Source organism: Pan paniscus, chromosome 20 (assembly GCF_029289425.2).
Source record: "Pan paniscus chromosome 20, NHGRI_mPanPan1-v2.0_pri, whole genome shotgun sequence".
NCBI lineage: Eukaryota > Metazoa > Chordata > Mammalia > Primates > Hominidae > Pan > Pan paniscus.
The window spans coordinates 21,866,991-21,891,329 of record NC_073269.2 but is presented as its reverse complement, the minus strand read 5'-3'; the positions used below and the strand labels follow the sequence as shown (position 1 = coordinate 21,891,329).

Sequence of the window (24,339 nt, the reverse complement as noted above, 5' to 3'; positions counted from 1 at the left end):
CCTCACTCCTTGGTCAAATGCAGACAGCAACAGCCTCAGCCTCCTGGTCAAGATAGTGAATGCAGATCCCTGGCTCAGAAAGCTGTAATCTCCCAGGGGAGGTAGACTCATTCCTCATGCCGAGAATGATGTAGCCACAGGAGACACAGACAAGGCCAGGGGCTCCAAGGCCAGTGAAGCAGCACTTGTCTCTTAGGGAGGTGTGGCCAGAGAAGGTGGAAATGCAGAAGCTTCTAGAACCTTCTAGAAGCCCTTCTAGTCCTAGAAGAACCAGGCACTCCTGACTTGGGTGGCTAGCCAACTCAAACCCAACCCAGTTGGCTTCTGCAACAGTTTGTGGTCTCTCATACCTAGAAAGAAAGTCCACTGGTATTGCTGGCTAGCTTCTCCCCCTACCTCTTGATGCAACCAGGTCTCTCCTTAAGATCAGGGGAAGCACCAGTTTCCCAAGATGGCTGGATGAAGTCCCAGGATTCCCTCTGATTGGCCTATCTTGGTTCATGTGCTCAACCCTGAGCCAATCACTATGACCAGAGGGGAAGGCCTGTGCTGATTGGTTCATTTTGGGTCATGTGCTCAGCCCTGAACCAATCACTGTGACCAGGGGGAAGGCCTATGCAGATTGGCTCAGAGTCCCAGGAAGGTGGATGGAGAGCTTAGGAGCCACGTGGGTTGTGTGCTGGGCAGATAGCTTGTCCGAGGAAATTGAGGATCTGTTAGCAGGAAATGGGATAATGGTTGCTGGGAGGCAAAAATAATAGATACCTAATTGAGTCCTGGAGGCCAGAAACCTAGTACAGTAGCACAAATGATTTAGTGTGGGTAGCAGAGAGAGGCGATGGGAGAACAGTCAGGTCCACTGGGGACCTCAGTCCCCTCTTCTTTCTCTCCACCTTTCTCCTTGTTCCTCTCCCCTGGTGTTTTCCCATTACTCCCCTCACAGCTTATTTTGGACAGGAGCCAGGGGTGAAGTAAATCAAGTACTTAGGCAGGCCAGCTTTCCCCTGAATAGCTCAGCTTTGTCCATTCCCTCTGGCCTTCAGCTTGTGCCAGCTTGGAGGAAACCTCTGGCTTCTGCCAGTCCCAGCCTGGCCCAGGCCAGGCCAGCATGACCCAGGGTGTGTTTGTCCACATGAAACCCCTTTGGGTTAAGAAAGTTGGTGGTTTGTGAGGCTGCAGCTCAGGGAGGCAGGGCAACACAGCTCTTGATTTAACTTTTTTCATTTTATTTTCATTTTTAGATAAAGGGACAATCAAACTCAAGGTAAGCCGTTGATTTTTAAAATCATAAACCTGACCTTGGAAATAAAGAATTGAATTGGGCCAGCCGTGGTGGCTCACACATGTAATCCCAGCACTTTGGAAGGCCGAGGTGGGTGGATCACCTGAGGTCAGGAGTTCGAGATCAGCCTGGGCAACACGGTGAAACCGCGTCTCTACTAAAAATACAAAATTAGCCAGGTGTGGTGGCACATGCCTGTAATCCCAGCTACTCGGGAGGCTGAGGCAGGAGAATCGCTTGAACCTGGGAGGCAGAGGATGCTGTGAGCCAAGATTGCACCATTGCACTCCAGGCTGGGCAACAAGAGTAAATCTCCGTCTCACCAAAAAAAAAAAAAAAGAAAAGAAAAGAAAAGAAAAAAAAAAGAATTGAATTGGGATGGAATAAGAGAAATTGCATGTGTTGTGAGAAAAATCATTTTTAAAAAAGAGATGTAAAAAATGAATAATGAGGCTGGGTGCCATGCTCACACCTGTAATCCCAGCACTTTGCAAGGCTGAGGTGGGTTGATCTCTGGAGCCCAGGAATTCAAGGCCAGCCTGGAAAACATGGTAAAATCCTGTCTCTACAAAAAAAAAATACAAAAATTATCCATTAGCTAGGCATGGTGGTTCACGCCTGTTCTCACAACCACTTGGGAGGCTGAGGTAGGAGGATCGCTTGAGACTGGGAGGTTGAGGCTTCAGTGAACTATGATCGCACCACTGCACTCCAGCCTGGGCAACAGAGTGAGACCCTATTTAAAAAAAAAAGAGAGAATAATGAAATTTAGAAAAGGAGAAATCCACCGATAATCCAGTTTTCATACTTTTCACTTTTTCATGTTTTCCACACATTCTTCTTCATGCACATACATTTTCTTTTCATAGTTTCAGTTAAAGGACACACACCATTGGCCGGGCGCAGTGGCTTATGCCTATAATCCTAGCACTCTGGGAGGCTGAGGCGGGTGGATCACCTGAGGTCAGGAGTTCAAGACCAGCCTGGTCAACATGGCAAAACCCCATCTCTACTAAAAATACAAAAGTTAACTGGGCATGGTGGCGCACACCTGTAATCCCAGCTACTCGGGGGCTGAGGCAGGAGAATTGCCTCAACCCAGGGGACGGAGGTTGCAGTGAGCCAAGATCGCACCACTTCACTCCAGCCTGGGCAACAGAGTGAAACTCTGTCTCAAAAAACAAAACAAAACAAAGCAAAAGAAAACAAAGCAAAAGAAAACAAAACACCGTGGTGTTTCCTAGTCTCTCTTATCACACTGTTGTAAACAACTTCCATATTTCCAAGTCTCTGTAATTGGAATTTACATTTTATTGTAAACAGCATCCTATTGCACCCCTCTTAAATATCAATTTGCTAAGCCCCCAGCTAGATTTTTTCTAGATTGTTTCAGTGGTTTTTTTTTTCTTTTTTTTTTTTTTGAGATGAAGTCTCACTCTGTCTCCCAGGCTGGAGTGCAATGCTACAATCTCAGCTCACTGCAACCTCTGACCCCGGTTTCAAGTGATTCTCGTGCCTCAGCCTCCCAAGTAGCTGGGACCTCAGGCACGCACCATCAAGACTGGCTAATTTTGTGTGTGTGTGTGTGTGTGTGTGTGTGTGTGTGTGTGTATTTTTAGTAGAGATGGGGTTTTACCATGTTAGCCAGAATGGTCTGAAACTCCTGACCTCAAGTGATCCACCCACCTTGACCTCCCAAAGTGCTGAGATTACAGGCATGAGCCACCCTGCCTGGGCTGTTTTCAGTGTTTTGATACTGTAATCCTTAAGTCGCCAGAATGTTTGTATGTAAAGCCATATTGGCATTCTGGATGCCTTCTTTAGGCTAAACAGCCAAATTGAAGAACTACCAGCAGGACCCAAGCCTCTCACTGGGTCTTGCTGTGTCCTGGAATACACAGCAGTACCTGTTCATGGAACCACCTGCAGTACATTAGGGATCAAATTTCTCCACTGCTTCTCAGACATTGAATATTGTTATTTTTAAATTATTATATGTACCAAACTATGTAAATAATTTTATGACATGGGTTTTCAAACTGGAGTCCTTGGGTTTCAGATATTATGTAAGCCCTGGAATTGCGGCATTTGGGGGGTTAGCTATTCCTTAACTTTTACCACATGCTCAAAGGAGTCTACAAATGAATGGGCTAAATTGAGAATTATTTAAAATTATAATGCGCCCATCTCTATTGATCAGAATGGAGGCTGAGGTAGTTCCTTTTTTATGAGGTATACCACTAGTGCCTAATTGCTGCAGGGCAGTGGTCTTCCTGCCTTACTTTTTTTTTTTTTTTTTTTTTGAGCAGTCTTGCTTTTTCTCCCAGGCTGGAGTGCAGTGATGCAATCTTGGCTCATTGCAACCTCTGCTTCCTGGGTTCAAGTGATTCTCCTGCCTCAGCCTCCCCAGTAGCTGGGATTACAGGTGTGCACCACCATGCCCAGCTAATTTTTAATAGAGATGGGGTTTCATCATGTTGGCCAGGCTGGTCTCAAACTCCTGACCTCAGATGATCTGCCCACCTCAGCCCTCCCAAAGTGTTGGGATTACAGGCGTGAGCTACAGCACCTGGCCCTCCGTTACGTTTGATGATAGAACCCTTTCTCTAAGGCAGCAGTTCTCACTCAAGGGGGCTTTTGCCCTACAGGGCACATTTCGTAAAGTTTGGAGACATTTTTGGTTGTCACAGCTGGGTTGGGGCTGGGTGGTGCCAGGTGCTACTGGCATCTGGTGGGTGGAGGCCACAGCTGCAACTCAACATCTTACAATGCGCAGGATCCCTTACAGCAAAGAAGGATGTGGCCCCAGAAGTCCACATTCAGGAAACCCTGAACCAAAACCCTAGAGCAGCAGTCCCCAACCTTTTTGGCACCAGGGACCAGTTTCATGGAAGACAGTTTTTTCCACGGACCAGGGAGCAGAAGAAATGGTTTCAGGATGATTCAAGGGCATTCCATTTATTGCGTGCTATATTTCTGTTGTTATTACACTGTAATATATAACGAAATAATGATATAACTCACATAACTGAAGAAACAGTGCAAGCCCTGAGCTTGTTTTCCTTCAACTAGATGGTCCCATCTGGGGGTGATGTGAGACAGTAACAGATCATCAGGCATTAGATTGTCATAAAGAGCATGCAATCTAGACCCCTCCCATGCACAGTTCACAGTAGGGTTCACACTCCTATGAGAATCTAATGCCACCAGTGATCTGATGGGAGGCGGAGCTTAGGCAGTAATGTGAGCGATGGGGAGCGGCTGTAAATACAGATGAAGGCTCATTTGCTCACCCACTGCTCACCTCCTGCTGTGTAGCCCCATTCCTAACAGGCCACTGACTGGTACCAGTCTGTGGCCCAGGGGTTGAGGGTCCCTGCCCTAGGGCTTCAATGCCTACAGAAGCATAAGGAAAAAAGAGAAAAAAAAAAAAAAAAAGACCCTAGAACTCCCTTTCCTGGCTTCCTGTGATTGGATTTCTTTCCCTCCCTCCCTCCCTCCCTCCTCCCTTCCTTCCTCTCTCTCTCTCCTGCCTTTCCTTTGTGTGATTAGATTTTTCTCTCTCTTTCTCTCTTTTTGGAGACAGAGTCTCACTCTGTCGCCCAGGCTGGAGTGCAGTGGCACGATCTCAGCTCACTGCAACCTCTGCCTCCTGGGTTCAAGTGATTTTCCTGCCTCAGCCTCCTGAGTAGCTGGGACTACAGACGCCCCCACCATGCCCAGCTAATTTTTGCATTTTCAGTAGAGATGGGGTTTCACCATGTTGGCTACTGTGGTCTCAAACTCCTGACCTCAAGTGATGCACCTGCCTCAGCCTCCCAAAGTGCTGGCATTACAGGTGTGAGCCACTGCACCCAGCCTAGATCTGCTTTCTTATGAGTCAGGAAGCCATTTCCCTGGAGCAGGTGTTAAGATGATGTGCAGTCCCTGGCCACCACACGTTAGAAGACACTCTTCACAGCACAGATGCTGGGAATTTGTAAGAGAGACTAACAAAGGGTTGTATAATTCTGGGAGAGGGGCCAAGGGCTCTTAAGACTAGACTTGAGATTCCCAAGAAAGATGCTTAAGATCCTTAGCATTTGGCCAGGCACAGTGACTCGTGCCTGTAATCCTAGCTACTTGGGAGGCTGAAACTGGAGGATCGCTTGAGGCCAGGAGTTGGAGACCAGCCTGGGCAACATAGTTGAGAGCCTGTCCCCTGTCTCTACAAACTGAAAATAAAAAATTAGCCGGGCATGGTGGCCTGCACCTGTAGTCCCAGCCACTCAGTAGGCCAAGGTAGGAGGATTGCTTGAGTCCAGGAGATCGAGGTTGCAGTGAGACGTGATCACACCACAGCACTCTAGTCTGGGCAACAGAGCAAGACCCTGTCTTTAAACACGGAAAGAAGGCTGGAGGTCCTTCTTGCCTTCTCTCCCTGTGGGAGGCATCCTCTTCCCTGGGAAGGTGTGAAGCTCTAGGGGCTGCCATTTGGGGTCGGCCCCCTTTATGTGCTCAGCATAGTCTCTTGCCCCCCAGCCTCCCTGTCCCTCCAGCATACGGTCCTCAGCACCTCCAGTATCTCCCTCCTGCCCATCCTTGCCCTGCTCTTGGGTGGCCGGGACCTTTCCTCCCTCTTCAGCCTCTGGCCAATGTTGAGATATTTCCAGAAACAGGGCCAGGTGAGGATTTTGGGATTGGAGTAGTGGGTGAGGTTTATTGCTTTGGTTGGTCTTGACAGGGAAACTGCAGTCAGAAGAGACCTCACAGGTCCAGAAGGCTTGTCCTGCGGGTGGCAGGTAGGAGAGGTCCCTCTGAGGCTGTTCAGAGCAGACAGGAGGTGGGTGGCTGGAGAGAGGGCTGGGACGGACCCTGTGTGGCTACAGAGAGCGGGGGTCCTAGTGCACCCTGACCTCACCCACACAATGGTCATGACAGTGCAGAACTGTGATGATCAGTCAGAGAATCTGGTAGATTGTTCCCCGTGATGGTCACCAGGGTCCATCCACCCCTTGAGGGACCACATGAGTAGATGCTGACGTAGGGGTCCTCAGAAGAGGAACACCCCACAGTTGGATGGTTTTATTTTTAAATTTTTTTTATTTTTTATTTTTTGAGATGGAGTCTCACTCTGTCACCTAGGCTGGAGTGCAGCTGTACCATCTCAGCTCACTGCAACCTCTGCCTTCTGGGTTCAAGAGATTCTGCTGCCTCAGCCTCCTGAGTTGCTGGGACTATAGGCGCCTGCCATCACACCTGGCTAATTTTTGTATTTTCAGTAGAGACGGGGCTTCGCCATGTTGGCCAGGCTGGTCCTGAACTCCTGACCTCAGGTGATCTGCCCACCTCAGCCTCCCAAAGTGCTAGGATGACAGGCGTGAGCCACTGTGCCCAGCCATTTGGGTGGTTTTAGGAACAGGTGGGTGCACATAGCTCCCCAGGTGATCTGCTTGGAGGTAATGTCCACCTGCTGGGTGCCCAGGGATGGCTGAGAGGGTAACTATCATCAAATACCGGTCACATAGAGGGAAGTAATATGGTTTGGCTGTGTCCCCATCTAAATCTCATCTTGAACTGTAGCTCCCATAATTTCCACACGTTGTGGGAGGGACCCAGAGGGAGATAATTGAATCATGGGGTGGTTTCCCCCATACTGTTCTCATGGTAATGAATAAGTCTCACAAGAGCTGATGATTTTATAAGGGGAAACCCCTTTTTGCTTGGCTCTCATTCTCTCTTGCCTGCCACCATGTAAGACGTGGCTTTCACCTTTCGCCGTGATTGTGAGACCTCCCCAGCCACGTGAAACTGTGAGTCCATTAAACCTCTTTTTCTTTATAAATTACCCAGTCTCGGGTATGTCTTTATCACCAGTGTGAAAACAGACTAATACAGGAGACATTACTTTTGTTTGTTTTAAGCATGAAAGGAGCTTTTATAGTGCATGACTCACATGCCAGGGCGTTCTGCCCATCTGCTTAAAAAAAAATAAGAGGACGGCCAGGTGCCATGGCTCACACCTGTAATCCCAGCACTTTGGGAGGCTGAGTCGGGAGGATCACATGAGCCCAGGGGTTTGAGCCCAGCCTGGGCAACATAGTGAGACCCCATCTCTACCAAAAAATAAAATAAAATAAATTAGCTGGGCATGGTGGTGCATGCCTGCAGTCCTGGCTTCTCAGTAGGCTGAGGCAGGAGGATCACGTGAGTCCAGGAGTTCGAGGCTGTAGTGAGCTCTGATCGCACCATTGGACTCCAGTCTGGCGACAGAGCAAGATATTGTCTCTAAAAACAAAAGAAAGAAAGAGAAAGAAAGAAAGAGAGAGAGAAAGAAGGGAGGGATGGAGGGAGGGAGGGAAGGAATGTGTAGTGTAGGAAGGATGGAAGGAAGGAAGAAAGAAAGGAAGGGAGGGAGAGAGGGAGGGAGGGAATGTGTAGTGAAGGAAGGAAGGAAGGAAGGAATTGTGTAGTGTAGGCTCCATCCTGAAGACTGAAGTGGTTTTTTTTTTTTCTCCCATCTGTGTGGCAAAAACACAAACCAAACCAACAAAAAAGCCATCTAACCATTCTAAAACATATAATTCCGTGGCATTGACTACATTGACAGGGTTGTGCAATGCCCCCCCCCATCTAGTTCCAGAACATTTTTATCCCCGCAAAAGAAGACCCTGTCCCCATCAGTAGTCACTCCCCACTCCCTTCTCCCAGCCCCTAGCAACCACCCATCTGATTCCTGTCTCTGTGGATTGCCTTTTCTGGACAATTCAGATCAATGGAGTCATGCACTGTATATGTGTTGTGATTTTTATTTTATTTTATTTTATTTTTTGAGGCAGAGTCTCGCTCTGTCATCCAGGCTGGAGTTCAGTGGTGTGATCTCAGCTCACCGCAACCTCTGCCTCCCAGATTCAAGTGATTGGTGTGCCTCAGCCTCCAGAGTAGCTGGAACTACAGGCGCCCGCCACACGCCTGGCTAATTTTTTTTGTATTTTTTGTAGAGACAGGGTTTCACCATGTTGGCTGGGCTGGTCTTGAACTTCTGGCTTCAGGCCATCCGCCCACCTCGGCCTCCCGAAGTGCTGGGATTACAGGTGTGAGCCATCGCGCCTGACTTGTGCTGTGACTTTATTTGTATTATTTGTTTATTTATTTTTTTTGGAGACAGAGTTTCACTCTTGTCGCCCAGGCTGGAGTGCAATGTTGTGATCTGGGCTCAATGCAACCTCTGCCTCCTGGGTTCAAGCGATTCTCCTGCCTCAGCCTCCCAAATAGATGGGATTATAGGCACATGTCACCAGGCCTGGATAATTTTTTGTATTTTTAGTAGTGATGGGGTTTCACTATGTTGGTCAGGCTGGTCTCGAACTCCTGACCTCAGGTGATCCGCCCACCCCAACCTCCCCAAAGTGCTGGGATTACAGGTGTGAGCCATTGCGCTCGGCCTGTGCTGCGATTTTAGAGTGAGGCAAACACAGACACATATACATGATAGATATATCTGGACATGTACATATGTATATCAAGGGATCCAGGTCTCCTTCCACCGCTCACAGGCTGTGAATTCACTTGGCAAGAGGGGAGACAATTCTTGTAACTCTCCAGTGATGATGAGAGAAAACAGCTTTGCAACTCTGTTGAGTCAGAAGAGAAGGCTCCATAACTAGACCAGTGTTTCTCAGCTTCAGCATGGCTGAAAGCTGGGGCAGGCTTGGCACAGTGGCTCACGTCTGTAATCTGAGGCTGAGGTGGGAGGATCGCTTGAGCCCAGGAGTTTGAGACCAGCCTGGGCAATAGACTGAGACCTTGTTTCTACCAAAAATAAACAAAATAAGCCTGGCTTGTGGTGCATGCCTGTAGTCCCAGCTCTTTGGGAGGCTGAGATGGGAGGATTGCTTGCGCCCAGGAGGCCAAGGCTGCAGTGAGCCATAATTGCACCACTGCACTCCAGCCTGGGCAACAGAGATAAACCCTGTCTGAAAAAAAAAGAAAAAAGAAAGAAAGAAAGAAAAAAGATATGGCCGGGTGCAGTGGCTCACGCCTATAATCCCAGTACTTTGGGAGGCTGAGGCAGATGGATTGCTTGGGCCCAGGAGTTCAAGACCAGCCTGGCCAACATGGTGAAACCCCGTTTCTACTAAAAACACAAAAATTAGCCGGGCATGGTGACACACACCTGTAATCCCATCTACTCAGGAGGCTGAGGTGGGAGAATCACTTGAGCTGGGAGACAGAGGTTGCAATGAGCTGAGATGGTGCCACTACACTCCAGCCTGGGCGACAGAGTGAGACCTTGTCTCAAAAAAAAAAAAAAAAAAAGAAAGATATTTGGGGCAGTTTGCCAAGGGCGGGAGTGTCCTGTGCTCTGTAAGATGTTGAGCAGCCTCTCTATTCCCCTCTCAAGTGACAGTAGCAATCCCCACCCCCAAAGCTATGACACCCCAAAACATCTCCAGAAACTGCCAAGTGTCCCCCTGGGGCACAGTCACTCCTGGGGTGAGTTCCCCCTGTTCTAGGCCTCCAAACGCCTTTCCCAGTATCTTGGCCCATTCCAGGGTGAATTCTTGTCCCAAAGCTCCTTCCTCTGCCTGCAGGTGCCCACGGGCCTCCGGGGCCAGGCGCTTCTGAAAGTGTGGGGCCGCGGCTGGCAGGCGGAGGAGGGGCCCCTCTTTCACAACCAGACCTCGGTGACCGTGGACGGCCGGGGCGCTTCTGTATTCATCCAGACGGACAAGCCTGTGTACAGACCCCAGCACCGAGGTGAGTGGCCAGCACGGACGCAGGGAGGGCCGGCCATGGTCTGGAGGTGTCACACGCCTCTCTTCTTTCTTCTAGTGCTCATAAGCATCTTCACCGTCTCTCCAAATCTGAGGCCTGTCAACGAGAAGGTGAGATCAGCTTCTAAAACCGCGGGCCCGGAGTGCACCCACTTGGGACTACCTGGCCAGGGCCACCATCGGAAATGGGTCTTTCTCTCCAGAACTTCTCTTTTCTATTTTCTTTCATGGTTGTTTCATGTCCCCCGGAGAACCCCAGGGAGTTCTTTGTGACAGAGGAAGGCTGGTGGGCGTGCCTGGCCCACTGCCCCTCAACAAGGAATGCCTTTGAGGGCTTTAGATAGCCCTGGACTGTTGCTTAATTTTTTTTTTTTTCCCCAAGACCGAGTCTCTCGCTCTATTGCCCATGCTGGAGTGCAGTGGAGCTATCTCGGCTCACTACAACCTCTGCTTCCTGGGTTCAAGTGATTCTCTTGCCTTAGCCTCTCGAGTAGCCGGGATTATAGGTGCCCACCACCACACCCGGCTGATTTTTTTTTCTGTTTTTTTTTTGAGATGGAGTCTTGCTCTGTCTCCCAAGCTGGAGTGCAGTGGTGCGATCTTGGCTCACTGCAACCTCTGCCTCCCGGGTTCAAGCGATTCTCCTGCCTTAGCCTCCTGAGTAGCTGGAATTACAGGTGTGTGCCACCATGCCCGGCTGATTTTTGTATTTTTAGTAGAGATGGGGTTTCACCATGTTGGCCAGGCTGGTTTCAAACTCCTGACCTCAGGTGATACACCCGCCTCAGCCTCCTAAAGTGCTAGGATTACAGGTGTGAGCCACCGCACCTGGCCATATTTATGTGCTTTCTGTCTAGCGCTCTCTCTCTGTCTGTATATGTATATATACTTACAAAATTATTTTAATGATAAATAATTTGAGAATAACTTACAGATACTGTGCCTCTCTGGCCCTGAACACTTGGCCTGTATCCTTTAAGAGCAAGGACATTCTCTTATACAACTCAAGGAGGATCATCACGTTTAAAAATTTTGAGGCTGGGCACAGTGTCTCACATCTGTAATCCCAGCACTTCGGGAGGCTGAGGCAGGAAGATCGCTGTGGCCAGGAGTCCGAGACCATTCTGGGCAACATAGTGAAACTGTCTTGACGAAAAATTAAAATAATAAAAATTAGTCGAGCATGGTGGCATGCGCCAGTAGTCCCAGCTACTTCGGAAGCTGAGTCAGGAGGATCTCTTGAGCCCAGGAGTTCGAGGCTGCAATGAGCTGTGATTGTGCCACTTGAACTCCAGCCCGGGCAGCAAAGCACAGCCCTGGCTCTACAAAAAACGAAAAACCAAAAAAAAAAAAAAAAAAAAAAAGAAGAGGAAAATAATTTTGACATTGACACAATAATAATATCTAATATAAAATCCATGTTGTTCCAATAGTAACCTTTATAGCATGTTTCTTTGCTGGTCCAGGATCTGATCGTGGGTCATCTGTTGCATTTGATCATCATGTCTCTTGGTCTCCTTTAATTTGAATTAGTTCCTCACTGCCTTTCTGTGTCTTCCATGACATTGACATTTTTGGCAAGTCCAGGCAGTTGTTTTGCAGAACGCCCCTTGGTAGGATGGTCTCCTGGTTCCTTGTGACCAAGTTCAGTCTGTGAATCTCGGGCAGGATCCACAGAAGCAACACTGGATCCTCCCCGGTGCCTTGTATCGGGAGGCACCCAGCATGGGTTTGTCGTGTTGCTGGGGACATTAACAGGGTCCAGTGGTTCAAGTAGTGCCTGCCTGGTTTCCCCATTTCTTTTTTTTTTTTTTAAACGGAGTCTCACTGTGTCACCCAGGCGGAGTGCAGTGGCGCAATCTCCGCTCACTGCAAGCTCTGCCTCCCGGGTTCATGCCATTCTCCTGCCTCAGCCTCCCGAGTAGCTGGAACTACAGGTGCCCACCACCACGCCCGGCTAATTTTTTCTATTTTTTGTAGAGACGGGATTTCACGGTGTTAGCCAGGGTGGTCTCAATCTCCTGACCTCATGATCCACCCGCCTCAGCCTCCCAAACTGCTGGGATTACAGGCATGAGCCACCTGTAATGAGTCTTTCTAAAGACCCTACTTGGGGTTAGGATTCAATGGATGTAATTTAGGGGGACACTGTTTAACCCATAACAGCGACTGCCTGTCCCGGGGACCGAGGCCATGCATGAGCGTGTTGGAAGGGTTTGGGGTTTGCTGGAAGATTTGCTCACTGCATCTGTGTCTTTATTACAGCTGGAAGCCTACATCCTGGTGAGTGGCCTCTGTCCTTCCTCGGCTTGGACTTGGGGCCCGGGTAGCCCACCTTCTGCAAGATCCGGTCTGTCTTCGCTCACTGTCTGCCTTCTGGGTTGAGCCGCTGTGCCTCACAAGGCTGGAACCTGGCCTCTTCTATCCTGGTCCCTGGGTCCACCCTGGGATGGGCTGTGTGTGTGTCTGTCCGTTTCCTTTTTTTTTTTTTTTTTTTTGAGATGGAGTCTCGCTCTATCACCCAGGCTGGATTGCAGTGGTGCTGATCTTGGCTTACTGCAACCTCTGCCTCCCGGGTTCAAGCGATTCTCCTTCCTCAGCCTCCCGAGTAGCTGAGACTACAGGCGTATGGTGCCACACCCAGCTAATTTTTTTTTGTATCTTTTTTAGTGGAAATGGGGGTTTCACCATGTTGGCCAGGCTGGTCTCAAACTCCTGACCTCAGGTGATCCGCCCACCTTGGCCTCCCAAACTTCTGGGATTACAGGTGTGAGCCACCACACCCAGCCACATCCATTTCTAGGTTTGTACACGGCTCCCTAAATGAGGAGGTAGGCCCAGCCCGTCCCCTTCTGCTTTTCAAATCCTTCTCTATCCAGAGCTTTTGATTTTTTTGCCCCGGGGTTAATGATTAATCTTGGGACCTTCGCTGCATGGTTGACATGCCCAAGAGAGAGGACTGGGAAAATCCTTACATTGGGCACATGCTGGGCTAGCCTGAGTTCACTCCATGTCTCTGTCCCCCTCCACCACCAACAGGACCCCCAAGGCTCTCGGATGATAGAGTGGAGACACTTAAAGCCGTTCTGCTGCGGTAAGTTTCTTCCTCTGCGGCTTGGGGGCTGCAGACGTGATAAACCTTCCAGGAAAACAGAATATGCTCTGTCCGGGGCCCACCGCTAATGTACCCCCACTGCTGCTCCAGCTGGAGGGGACCAAGGAGGAGCGGAGGGCAGGTACCCACCTGGGAGGTGACAATGCCATGGGTTTGGATCTGGGAGCCTCAGCCCAGCCCACAGCGCCTTCCCTGTGGATTTGGACCCTCTGCCCACGTTTCTCTGTGCCCAGGACTCAGGCGGGGCTCCTGCTCAGAACTCAAGACCTTTGTGGAGTACTGGGGCACCTGCTCTCACCTTGTTTTTTATTTTTTGAGACGGAGTCTCTCTCTGTCACCCAGGCTGGAGTGCAGTGGCACAATCTCAGCTCACTGCAACCTCTGCCTCCCGGGTTCAAGAGCGTCTCCTGCCTCAGTCTACCAAGTAGCTGGGATTACAGGTGCATGGCACCACGCCTGGCTTATTTTTGTATTTTTAGTAGAGATGGGGTTTCACCATTTGGCCAGGCTGGTCTCCAACTCCTGACCTCTCAGGTGATCCACCCGCCTTGTCCTCCCAAAGTGTTGGGATTACAGGCGCGAGCCACCGCGCCCGGCCTGCTCCCAGCTTCTTCCTGCTATAGGTTGCAGGTTTTATCATCCCCATTGCATGAGATATTTCTTTTCCAGCTAGAAGTCAGAAAGGACTTTGCTTTTTTCTTTTCTTTTCCTATGACTAGGAAGACTGTGTAATTGACATACCCCACTTTGCTTTGCCTGTGAGGGGTGTGATGCCCCAGGAGAGGGCAGGGGATAGGTAGGGTGTGGGGAGTCTGGGGATGGCCATGCACACACCCAGGCTGTCCAGAAATGGGGTAACAGCAGAGCCACAGGCAGGATCACGGGGGTCTGTTGGTGACCCTTCCTCCTTCTGTCTCCTGTCTTGGGTCTCAGCCTCTTTTCTTCTTCTTCATCTTCCTTCTTTCTTGTTCTTTCTTCTTCTCCTTCTCTTCTTCTTATTCTTTCCTACTCCTCCTCCCCCTCTCCTGCTTCTTCTTCCTTCTTCTTCCTTCTTCTTCCTCCTTCTCCTTTTTCTTTTCTTCTTCTTCTTTTTTTTTTTAAATACAGTCTTGCTATTGTCACCCAGACTGGAGTGCAGTGGCACGATGTCGGCTCACTGCCACCTCCGCCTCCCGGGTTCAAGCCATTCTCCTGCCTCAGCTTCCCAAGTAGCTGGGATTACAGGCACCTGCCACCAGGCCTGGCTAATTTTTGTATTTTTAGTAGACACAGGGTTTCACCATGTTGACCAGGCTGGTCTTGAACTCCCAAACTCAGGTGATCCGCCCGCCTCGGCCTCGAAAAAGTGCTGGGATTACAGGCATGAGCCACTGTGCCTGGCCTCAGCCTCTTTTCTTCTCTTCCACCTTCCCTGTCTGCGTTCTTTACTCCCTCTTGTTCGCTTGATTGCTGTCTTTGTATCAGCAGCTATTTGTTGGGCACCACATAGATACTGCCATGGGGTGAGCTTTCAACCCAATGGGGGAAGCAAACATGAACTAAACAGCCTGGATAATGTCAGTTGTGATGAGTGCTAGGAAGGAGAAGTTCAAAACTCAGAGAGGGCAAATGGGGCTCTATCCCAGCCCGGGGTGGCAGAGGCAATCCTGGAAGGCTGCCTGAAGGAGGATCCTTTTCAGCAACAAAGAGGGAACGGGGGACAGCCAGGCAAAGCAAGGGGGCCAGGAAGCATCTCCCAGGCAGGGAGTCAACTTATGGGAAGGGCTGTGGATGTCTAGGGGAGTGAGGTTGGAGATGGGGGACAGGAGAGAGATGTCGAGTGCTGAGAGCAGGGGTGACACTGGCAAGAGCCAGGGAAGAGAATGGACTTGATCTTTTTTTAAAAAGTTTTTTTTTTTTTTCTCAAGGGGCAGATTCTCTCTCATTCTGTCACCTAGGCTGGAGTGCAGTGGTGTGATCATAGCTCACTGCAGCCTCTACCTCTTGGGTTCAAGTGATCCTCCCACCTCAGCCTCCCAAGTAGGTGGGACCACAGGCGCGTGCCACCAAGCCCAGCTAGTTTTTTAAATTTTTGGTAGAGACAGGGTCTCAAGATGTTGCCTAGGCTGACTTGATCTTAAGAGCACAGAGTTGGGGGAGAGGTCAACCTCCTGTTTAAAAAAACCTTTTGAGGCCTGGCTTGGTGGCTCACACCTGTAATGCCAGCACTTTGGGAGGCTGAGGCGGGCAGATCACCTGAGGTCAGGAGTTCAAGACCAGCCTGGCCAACATGGGGAAACCCTGTCTCTACTAAAAATACAAAATTAGCCGGACATGGTGGCGGGCGCCTATAGTCCCAGCTACTCAGGAAGCTGAGGCACAAGAATCTCTTGAACCCGGGAGTGAAGGTTGCATGAGCTGAGATCATGCCACCGCACTCCAGCCTGGGCAAAAGAGCAAGACTCTGTCTCAAAAAAATAAAAAAAAAACCCTTTGGGATGTGTGTAGACCCATGATTCTCAACCAGGGTGACTGTGCCCCTCTCTCAGGGAGCACTTGGCAAAGTTGGCCACAGACCCCTTACAAAACACGTGCTCAGGACACACATCCCCGAATGTCCTGTAACCATCAAAGGCCCACTTTGCCTGAATATGAGGGGGAAAAAGCCGTTTTAGCCGTCACATCTTCCGACTCCAGTGTGATTGAGAGAAGCCATGGGCGCCGCTATGGGTTTTCGGTTCTGTCGTGAGACCTAGGGGAACCACTCTCCCTGTCCCTTCCCTGTATGGCCCTCCCCATATGATCATTGGGGACGAGTGGAGCGTGTCACACTCAGGAGTGGAAGATCCCCTGGCACTGCCTAGAGTCAATGTGCCCTTTCCAACTCCTCCATGGCTCCCAGTGAAAACAGAGCTGCGGACGGGGCTCAGAGGCACAGGCGCAAAGCAAATGACAGCTCCCATGTCAGCGGCTGATGGTGTTTCTGGGGGGATGTTTGGGGAGAGAGTGCTCTGTTCTAAAGTGTGTGCGTGCTCTAGTTCAGTTGGGGGGTGGTTCTCATGGAGGGGTGGGGGGTCGGACAGGAGATTCTGCCCCCAGGGGCATGGCAATGTCTGGGGACATTTTGGCTTGTCAGGACTTTTGTGGAGACAAGGGGTGCAACTGGCATCTGGTGAGTGGAGGCCAGGGATGATGCTCAGCACCCCTCAGTGCTCTGGGATTTCCACCAAGGGGTGACTTTGTCCCCTAGGGGCGATATTGGCAATGTCTGGGGGACTTTTTTAGGTCGTTATATTGTGGGGGGCATTGGTACTACTGGCATCTGTTGGGTGGAGGCCAGGGGTGCTGCTCAGCATCCTACAGCGCACAGGACACCTCCACCCCAGAGAGCCACGTGGCCCCAGGTGTCAGTAGTGCCCAGGCTGGAAATCACTCGGGTGGCGGGGGATGGAGTGAATGAGCCGGGCTGGCTCATTTCCCTCGTTTGTCCAGCTCACTGCCTGCCCCTGGCCCTGGCTGCAAGGCTGTCCCAGGAACCGCAGGTCCAGTCTCTTCCTGCATCCCTTCGAAGCCCGCCGGGGTGTCAAACCTGCTCCGCTGGCCTGATCCTACAGGGTGCTGCTCTGCATAGACCCCGCCAGCTTCTCTGTGGTCTCCAGTTCTCCTGGGGGGCTGCTCAGGGAAGGAGAAGGAGCAGGGTCCTGGCTCCCTCTTCCCGTACCTCACCGTGTCTGTGGCTCTCTGAAAAAGCCCTTGCCCTCTCTCTTCACACAGGCATCACCAACATGAGCTTCCCCTTGTCCGACCAGCCTGTGTTGGGAGAATGGTTCATTTTTGTTGAAATGCAAGGCCACGCGTACAACAAGTCTTTTGAAGTTCAGAAGTATGGTAAGTTGGAGAATCTCAGGGTCTTGGGATTTCAGATCTGGGAGAAACCTTTGAAACTGGTGAAGAAGGCCGGGTGCAGGGGCTCTCGCCTGTAATCCCAGCACTTTCGGAGGCCCAGGTGGGCGGATCACTTGAGGTCAGGAGTTTGAGACCAGCCTGGCCAACATGGCGAAACCTCGTGTCTACTAAAAATACAAAAATTAGCCGGGCGTGGTGGCGCGCACCTGTGGTCCCAGCTACTTGGGAGGCTGAGGCAGGAGTATCACTTGAACTGGGAGGCAGAGGTTGCAGTGAGCCAAGATCGCACCACTGCACTCCAGCCTGGGCGACAGGGCGAGACTCTGTCTCAAAAAAAAAAAGAAAAAGAAAAGGAAACTGGTGAAGATGGCAGTGAAGAGCTGGAGGATGACATGAGTCCCCGTTTACTGAGGGCTCGTGATGGCTGGGTATAGTTTCAGGGGATGGTCCTACACTCTTGCTTTTTTTTTTTTTGAGGCAGGGTTTCACACCCATCACCCAGGCTGGAGTGCAGTGGTGCGATCTTGGCTCACTGAAGCCTTGACTTCCCAAGTTCAAGTGATCCTCCCTCCTCAGCCTCCTGAGTTGCTGGGACTACAAGTGTGAGCCACCACACCCAGTTAATTTTTGTATTAGTAGAGACAGGGTTTCGTCATGTTGCCCAGGCTGGTCTGGAACTCCTGGTCTCCAGCAATCCTTCCGCCTCAGCCTCCCAAAGTGGACTCTTGCCTTTTATAGAAAAAAAGTATTGTAGGCTAGGCATGGTGGTGGCTCACACCTGTAATCCCAACACTTTGGGAAGCTGAGGCGGGAGGATCGCTTGAGGCCAGGAGTTTGAGACCAGCCTGGACAACATAGTCCCTGTCTGTATAAAACTTTAAAACAATTATCTGGACATGGTGGCACGTGCCTGTAGTCCCCACTACTCGGGAAGCTGAGGCGGGAGGATTGCTTGAGCCCAGGAGATCAAGGCTGCAGTGAACTGTGATTGCACCACTATTCTCCAGTTTGGGTGACAAAGTGAGACCCTGTCTCAGAAAAAGAAAAGGTGGCCAGGCACGGCAGCTAACATCTGTAATCCCAGCACTTTGGGAGGCTGAGGTGGGTAGATCACTAGAGGTCAGGGGTTCAAGACCAGGCTGGCCAACATGGTGAAACCCCATCTCTACTAAAAATACAAAAATTAGCCAGGCGTGGTGGCATGTGCCTGCAGTCCCAGCTACTTGGGAGGCTGAGGCAGGAGAATTGCTTGAACCAGGAGGAGGAGGTTGCAGTGAGCCAAGATCGTGCCACTGCACACCAACCTGGGAAACACAGTGACAATCTGTCTCAAAAAAAAAAAAAAAAAGAAAAGAAAAGAAAAGAAAGAACGAAAAGATTCTTAGGCTCCTACAAGAGTTCTCTCAGGACCCGATTCTTTCTGGTTTACCGGCTGCTCCAGGGTGTCACCTCCGCCCCTGGTGACAAGATGGCTTGATACTCCCAGGGCTGAGTCCAGAAGCAAATGGAGAAATCAGCTCTCTGTTGCAGTCACCCTGGGGATGCCCCTTGTTGGCTCCCAGGGCCACCTCTATCCCATGCACAGACACAGCGGCTGGGAGGAGCCTCCTGGCCTCGTGTCCACCCTGGGATAGGCTGGAATCCGCCACACTCTAAGCACGTGGTCTAAAAGTGACAGGGGGAGGCCCCTTGAGGAAAATGGGGTCCTAGTCCCCCAAAGATGAGAAATAGATGCAGCCCACAAAATCCCCAGGGCTGCTCAGCAGAGTGGTGTGGATGGGTACAGTGTCAACCTCGGTGGTGGCCAGGTGCTGTGGTCTTCAGACACCTTGCACCGGTGTCAGGGCTCCTGAGGCCACCTTAGGGACAGAAGCCAGCCCCTCCTCTCTGCTTGCTTTCTTCAGTGTTGCCCAAGTTCGAGCTTCTGATTGACCCGCCCCGGTATATCCAAGACCTGGATGCCTGTGAGACAGGCACTGTGCGGGCCAGGTGAGAAAGAGGGACCCCTGGGGCACACTGGGGGGGCCCTTCCCCTTCCCCAACCATCACGCTGCTCCCTCAAGGTTGTTCCCCTCCTCTGCTGCCTCCCTCCCTCCCACATGGGTGTGCCCCTCCCTTCCTGGTTCCCTCCTCCCTGGGGTGTGCCCCTCCCCTAGTGCATCTCCCTTCCTGTGACTCTCTCCTGTAGGCGCCCCCTCCTCAGGAGGTGCCCCTCCCCCTAGAGTATCTCCTTCCCCCCCAGGCTCCTCCCCTGTGGGCGCCTCCTCCCTGGGGTGTCCCCCTCCCTCTAAAGTATCTCCCTCCCCGCTGGGCTCCTCCCCTGTGGGTTCCCCTCCCCAGGATGTGGCCACCCGCTAGAGCATCACCCTTTCCCGTGCCCCTCCCCTGGGGGCACCCCCTCCCTGGAGTGTACCCCTCTCCCTAGAGCATCTTCCTCCCCCTGGGCCCCTCCTCTGCCCTCCCCTTCCATTTCCCCCAACAACCGGGCTTCCCCCTCCTCCTACAGGCAGACACTTCTTCCATGGCCTCCCTGCTCCCACAAGGGTGCCCTGTGCCCTGCTCCCTCCCTAGTACTCGGTGTCTCCCTGCCACATGAGTCTCTTGCACTCTACCCACTGCCTGTCTTTGTTTCCATGCTGGTGTCCTCATCCCTATGAGCACACCCCTGTCTCTCCAAAGCATGCCCCTCTCCCGCTGTGTATTCCTTCCTCAAGTCCTGCCCTTCCGCTCTAAGTTCTTCCCTCCCCAAGGGTCTCCCCTCCCCAAAGAATGCCCTACCCCCCAGGGTGTGACCCTCGGGCACTAGCATCTCCCTTCCCCAGGGCGTCCCCTCCCAACCCCACCATGTTCCCCTCTCCCCCAAGGCTGCTCCCCACCCTCTGCAGGCCTCCCTGGCATCCAACAGCACCCCCGCCAGTGTGCTGACCCGAGAGGGGTTGATCCTTGTTTTTTTTTTTTTTTTTTTTTTTTTTTTTCAGATGGAGTCTTACTCTGTCACCCAGGCTGGAGTATAGTGACAGTCTGAGCTCTCTGCAACCTCTGCCTCCCGGGCTCAATTGATTCTCCTGCCTCAGCCTCCCTAGTAGCTGGGATCACAAGCATGTGCCACCACACCCAACTAATTTTTGTATTTTTAGTAGAGACAGAGTTTCACCATGTTGGCCAGGCTGGTCTCGAACTCCTGACCTCAAGTGATCTGCCCACCTTGGCCTCCCAAAGTGCTGGGATTACAGGCATGAGCCACCATGCCCAGCCTGCACTCTCTCATTTTGCTTCTGTTCCCCATCCATCAGCATTCCCTCTGCATCAGGAGTGACATACAGACATTTAAGTTTCACTATCACCCCTGAGAGGGTAGTTTGAGTCCCATTCTCTGGGTGAGGAAACTGAGGCTCAGAGAAGTTCGGTCCTTGGTTCAAAGTCGAGCTTAATAGGGCGCTTAGGCTCAGGTGCCTCTCAGTCGCTCATGCCTCTGCACTACTCTGCTCCAGAGGTGGCACCAACCTAGCCTTCTCAGTTCCAGAGTTCCTCTCTGACCCTTGGTCTCTTTTTCTGTCCATCTGGAGGCTTGGTGCAGAGGATCGGAGGGCCTTGGCATCTTCTGTCCCGATTCCAGGCTGCAGGGAGGGCTGTCAGGACAGGATGCAGGGTGTGGAGGGAGCTGCATCCATCACTGTACTAGTGGCCACACTATGCCAACCTGGCCTTCCTGAGGCTGGGCCCTCCCTGCCATCTTGGCTGTGAAATTGAGCATGCTTTATCCTTTTGTTCCAGGTATACCTTTGGGAAACCTGTGGCTGGTGCCTTAACGATCAACATGACTGTTAATGGTGTAGGGTACTATAGCCACGAGGTGGGACGCCCCGTCCTCAGAACAACCAAGGTGAGAAACAGGGACCCCTTCTACCCCCTGACCCAACCCCCAGGTTCACCTCCACCAGCACACATTTTATTTTACTTTCTCTTATTGTTATTATTTTATTTACTGCCTTTAAAAAGTTTTTGAATAGAGACAGGATCTCACTATGTTGCCCAGGCTGGTCTTGAACTCCTGGGCTCAAGTGATCCTCTCGCCTTTGCCCCCAAAAGTGCTGGGATGACAAGTGTGAGCCACCGCTGTTTTACTTTCTAAAACAGTTATATGGCAGGGATTTTTCTGATGATAAAATTCCTGCAGGCTGAATATAGAGACTTTAGAAAATATAAAAAGGAAGAAAATAAAGATAACTTGTTCTCCAGTAGGTGGACATGACCACTATCGATATTTTGATGTGTTTCCTCACAGGTTATTGTAAGTAAAGTTAAAAAAAAAACACCAATTTGGCTGGGCATGGTGGCTCACGCCCGTAATCCCAGCACTTTGGGAGGCAAAGGCGGGCAGATCACTTGAGGCCATGAATTCGAGACCAGCCTGGCCACCATGGCCTGGGCGACAGAGTGAGACTCCATCTCAAAAAACAAACAAAAAACAAAAAAACACTAATAAACACTAATTTTATTGCCTGGAGTCCCAGCTCTTAATATTTGGAAGGTAGAGGCAGGAAGATCTCTTGAGCTCAGGAGTTCAAGGCCAGCCTGGGCAACATAGTGAGATCCCATCTCTAAAATAAAATAAAAACATAAACAATTTTATTGAGATGTCATTCACATAGCATACAATTCACCCATGTAGAGTGTACAGCTTGATGGTTTTCTTTTCTTTTTTTTTTTTTTTGAGATGGAGTCTTGCTCTGTTGCCCAGGCTGGAGTGCAATGGCGTGATCTCGGCTCACTGCAAGCTCCGCCTCCTGGGTTCACACCATTCTCCTGCCTCAGCCTCCCCAGTAGCTGGGACTACAGGTGCCCACCACAACACCCGGCTAATTTTTTTTTTTGTATTTTTAGTAGAGACGGGGTTTCACCGTATTAGCTAGGATGGTCTCGATCTCCTGACGTCGTGATCCTTCTGCCTCGGCCTCCCAAAGTGCTGGGATTACAGGTGTAAGCCACTGCACCCGGCCACAACTTGATGGTTTTCATATAGTTGCAGAGTTGTGCAACCATGGCTGTTATCCAATTTTAGAATTGTTCCACCATCCTTCCGTACATCCTTCATGTCCTTTTGCAGAGAATCCTCATTTCCTTCCTCCTGTCCCTGGCAACTACTAATCTGTTTTCTGTCTCTGTGGATTTGCCTGTTCTGGACATTTCTGTGAATGAATCATATGCTATATGTCCTTTTGTGTCTGGCTTCTCTCACTCAGCATCATGTTTTTGATGTTTGTCTACATCGTAGCATGATCAATGCTTCATTCCTTTTTTATGGCTGCATCATATTCCCTTGTACAGATGGACCACAATGTGTTTATCCCTTCATCCACTGGTGGACATTTGGGTTGTTTCTGCTTTTTGGCTATTATGTCTCATGCTACTATGGACATCCCTGTGCAAGTTTTTATGTGGACGTACATTTTTGTTTCTCTTGGGTTCGTTCCTAGGAGTGGAATTGCTAGGTCAGAGGGTAACACTATGTGTAACCTTTTGAGGAACTGCCAAATGGTCAATGTGGCTGCACTATTTTACATTCCCACCTGTTTAAAGTTTTGTAACCTTTTTTGGTCTTTCAGCATAATGTTACATTGTGAGTGGGCTACAGTACAACAGACACCCACCTTCCTGGAGATTCCCATCCCTCTGTAGGTGCCCGGACATTAACCCTTTCAGCACCAGCTCCTCCCCACCTCCCACCCAAAGCTCCTTCTCAGTCCCTTTCCCACCTGGGACACATCTGCTCCAATGGGCTCCCCTCTCTTATGTCTGAGATATCTTTAATTTAATTTAATTTAATTTAATTTATTTATTGAGATGGAGTCTCTCTCTGTCTCCCAGGCTGGAGTGCAGTGGCACGATCTTGGATCACTGCAGCCTCTGCCTCCTGGGTTCAGGCAATTCTCCTGCCTCAGCCTCCCAAGTAGCTGGGATTACAGGCATGTGCCACCATGTTGGGATAATTTTTGTATTTTTAGTAGAGGCAGGGTTTTACCATGTTGGCCAGGCTGGTCTTGAACTCCTGACCTCAAGTGATCTGCCGCCGCTGGCCTTCCAAAGTGCTGGGATTACAGGTGTGCACCATCACGCCCAGCCCATCTCTCTGCTCTCTGAGGCTTCTCTTCCATGGATTGGAAACCATAAACCCCTACCTTTCCCATTCCTGACACTGGCACCTTGGAGAATCCCAGCCATTCTCCTGGGAGGCTACCAGCTGATGGTCTTTGACTTAGTTCTCTCATTTATGGAGTAATTTACTCCACAGCTCTTTCTGAATGAGGATTATTTGCCAAGTCCCAGGGTGGGATCCTGAGATAGGAATTGAATGAGGGAGTTCTGGTGCCCCAGAGTGGGGCTGAGCAGGTTCAGCTGCCCCCTCTGTTGCCTGGGCTGTGGGAGATTGTGTCAGCATGGGAATCTCTTTCCTCTTTTTTTTTTCCTTAACCCAGGCTGGAGTGCAGTGGCACAATTCAGGCTCACCTCAACCTCTGCCTCCTGGGTTCAAGCGATTCTCATGCCTCAGCCTCCCAAGTATCTGGGATTACAGGTGCCTGTCACCACGCCCAGCTATTTTTTTACATTTTTAGTAGAGGTGGGGTTTCGCCATGTTGGCTAGACTGATATCAAACTCCTGACCTCAAGTGATCCGCCCGCCACGGCCTCCCAAAGTGCTGGGATTACAGGCGTGAGCCACCGCGCCCAGCCTCTTTCCTCTTCTGCCCAATGGAGCCAACATCCATCTTCCCTGGGATGTTGTCCAGATCCAGTGAGGGACCCTCTGCACGGTCCCGTGGCATAGATTGGGTATGCCACCAAGTGACCCCTGGCCCTCCAAGCAGCTGAAGAGTCTTGCACCTCAGGTGTGTGTTTCAGGGACATCCCTCAAAGACACTCCAACCCTGAGTGAGCACGGGCTGCGTTTTTCCTCCCTCCAGATCCTCGGCTCCCGGGACTTCGACATCTGCGTGAGGGACATGATCCCAGCGGACGTCCCTGAGCACTTCCGGGGCAGGGTCAGCATCTGGGCCATGGTGACCAGTGTGGACGGGAGCCAGCAGGTCGCGTTCGATGACTCCACCCCCGTGCAGAGGCAGCTGGTGGACATCCGGTACTCCAAGGACACGAGGAAGCAGTTCAAGCCGGGCCTGGCCTACGTGGGGAAGGTAACTTGGGGGTGACTGTGCTGCATCCTGCCCAAGGACCACCATGAAACCACCACCACTAGCCACTAGCTCCGCTCTGGTGACTCAGCTGAAAACGGATCCCCTGACATA

The 24,339-nt window shown here is 50.9% G+C and overlaps 1 protein-coding gene across 6 annotated transcripts in view; it reads left to right on the top strand.

Annotated features, from left to right (window-relative positions):
* The window catches only part of CPAMD8 (C3 and PZP like alpha-2-macroglobulin domain containing 8), a 133,840-nt gene that overhangs the window by 5,110 nt on the left and 104,391 nt on the right, over positions 1–24,339 (top strand). For 3 of the 6 annotated variants that reach the window (XM_063599997.1, XM_063599996.1, XM_063599993.1), the window contains exons 1-5: positions 5,658–13,132; positions 16,907–17,020; positions 18,943–19,027; positions 20,813–20,921; positions 24,001–24,228. In XM_063599997.1, the coding sequence (XP_063456067.1) occupies positions 12,946–13,132; positions 16,907–17,020; positions 18,943–19,027; positions 20,813–20,921; positions 24,001–24,228 (723 nt within the window). In that variant the 5' untranslated portion in view covers positions 5,658–12,945. Of the gene's footprint in view, positions 1–1,241; positions 1,265–5,657; positions 13,133–16,906; positions 17,021–18,942; positions 19,028–20,812; positions 20,922–24,000; positions 24,229–24,339 lie in introns of those variants that run through there. The other 3 variants (XM_003813600.7, XM_063599994.1, XM_063599995.1) reach the window with 3 other exon arrangements.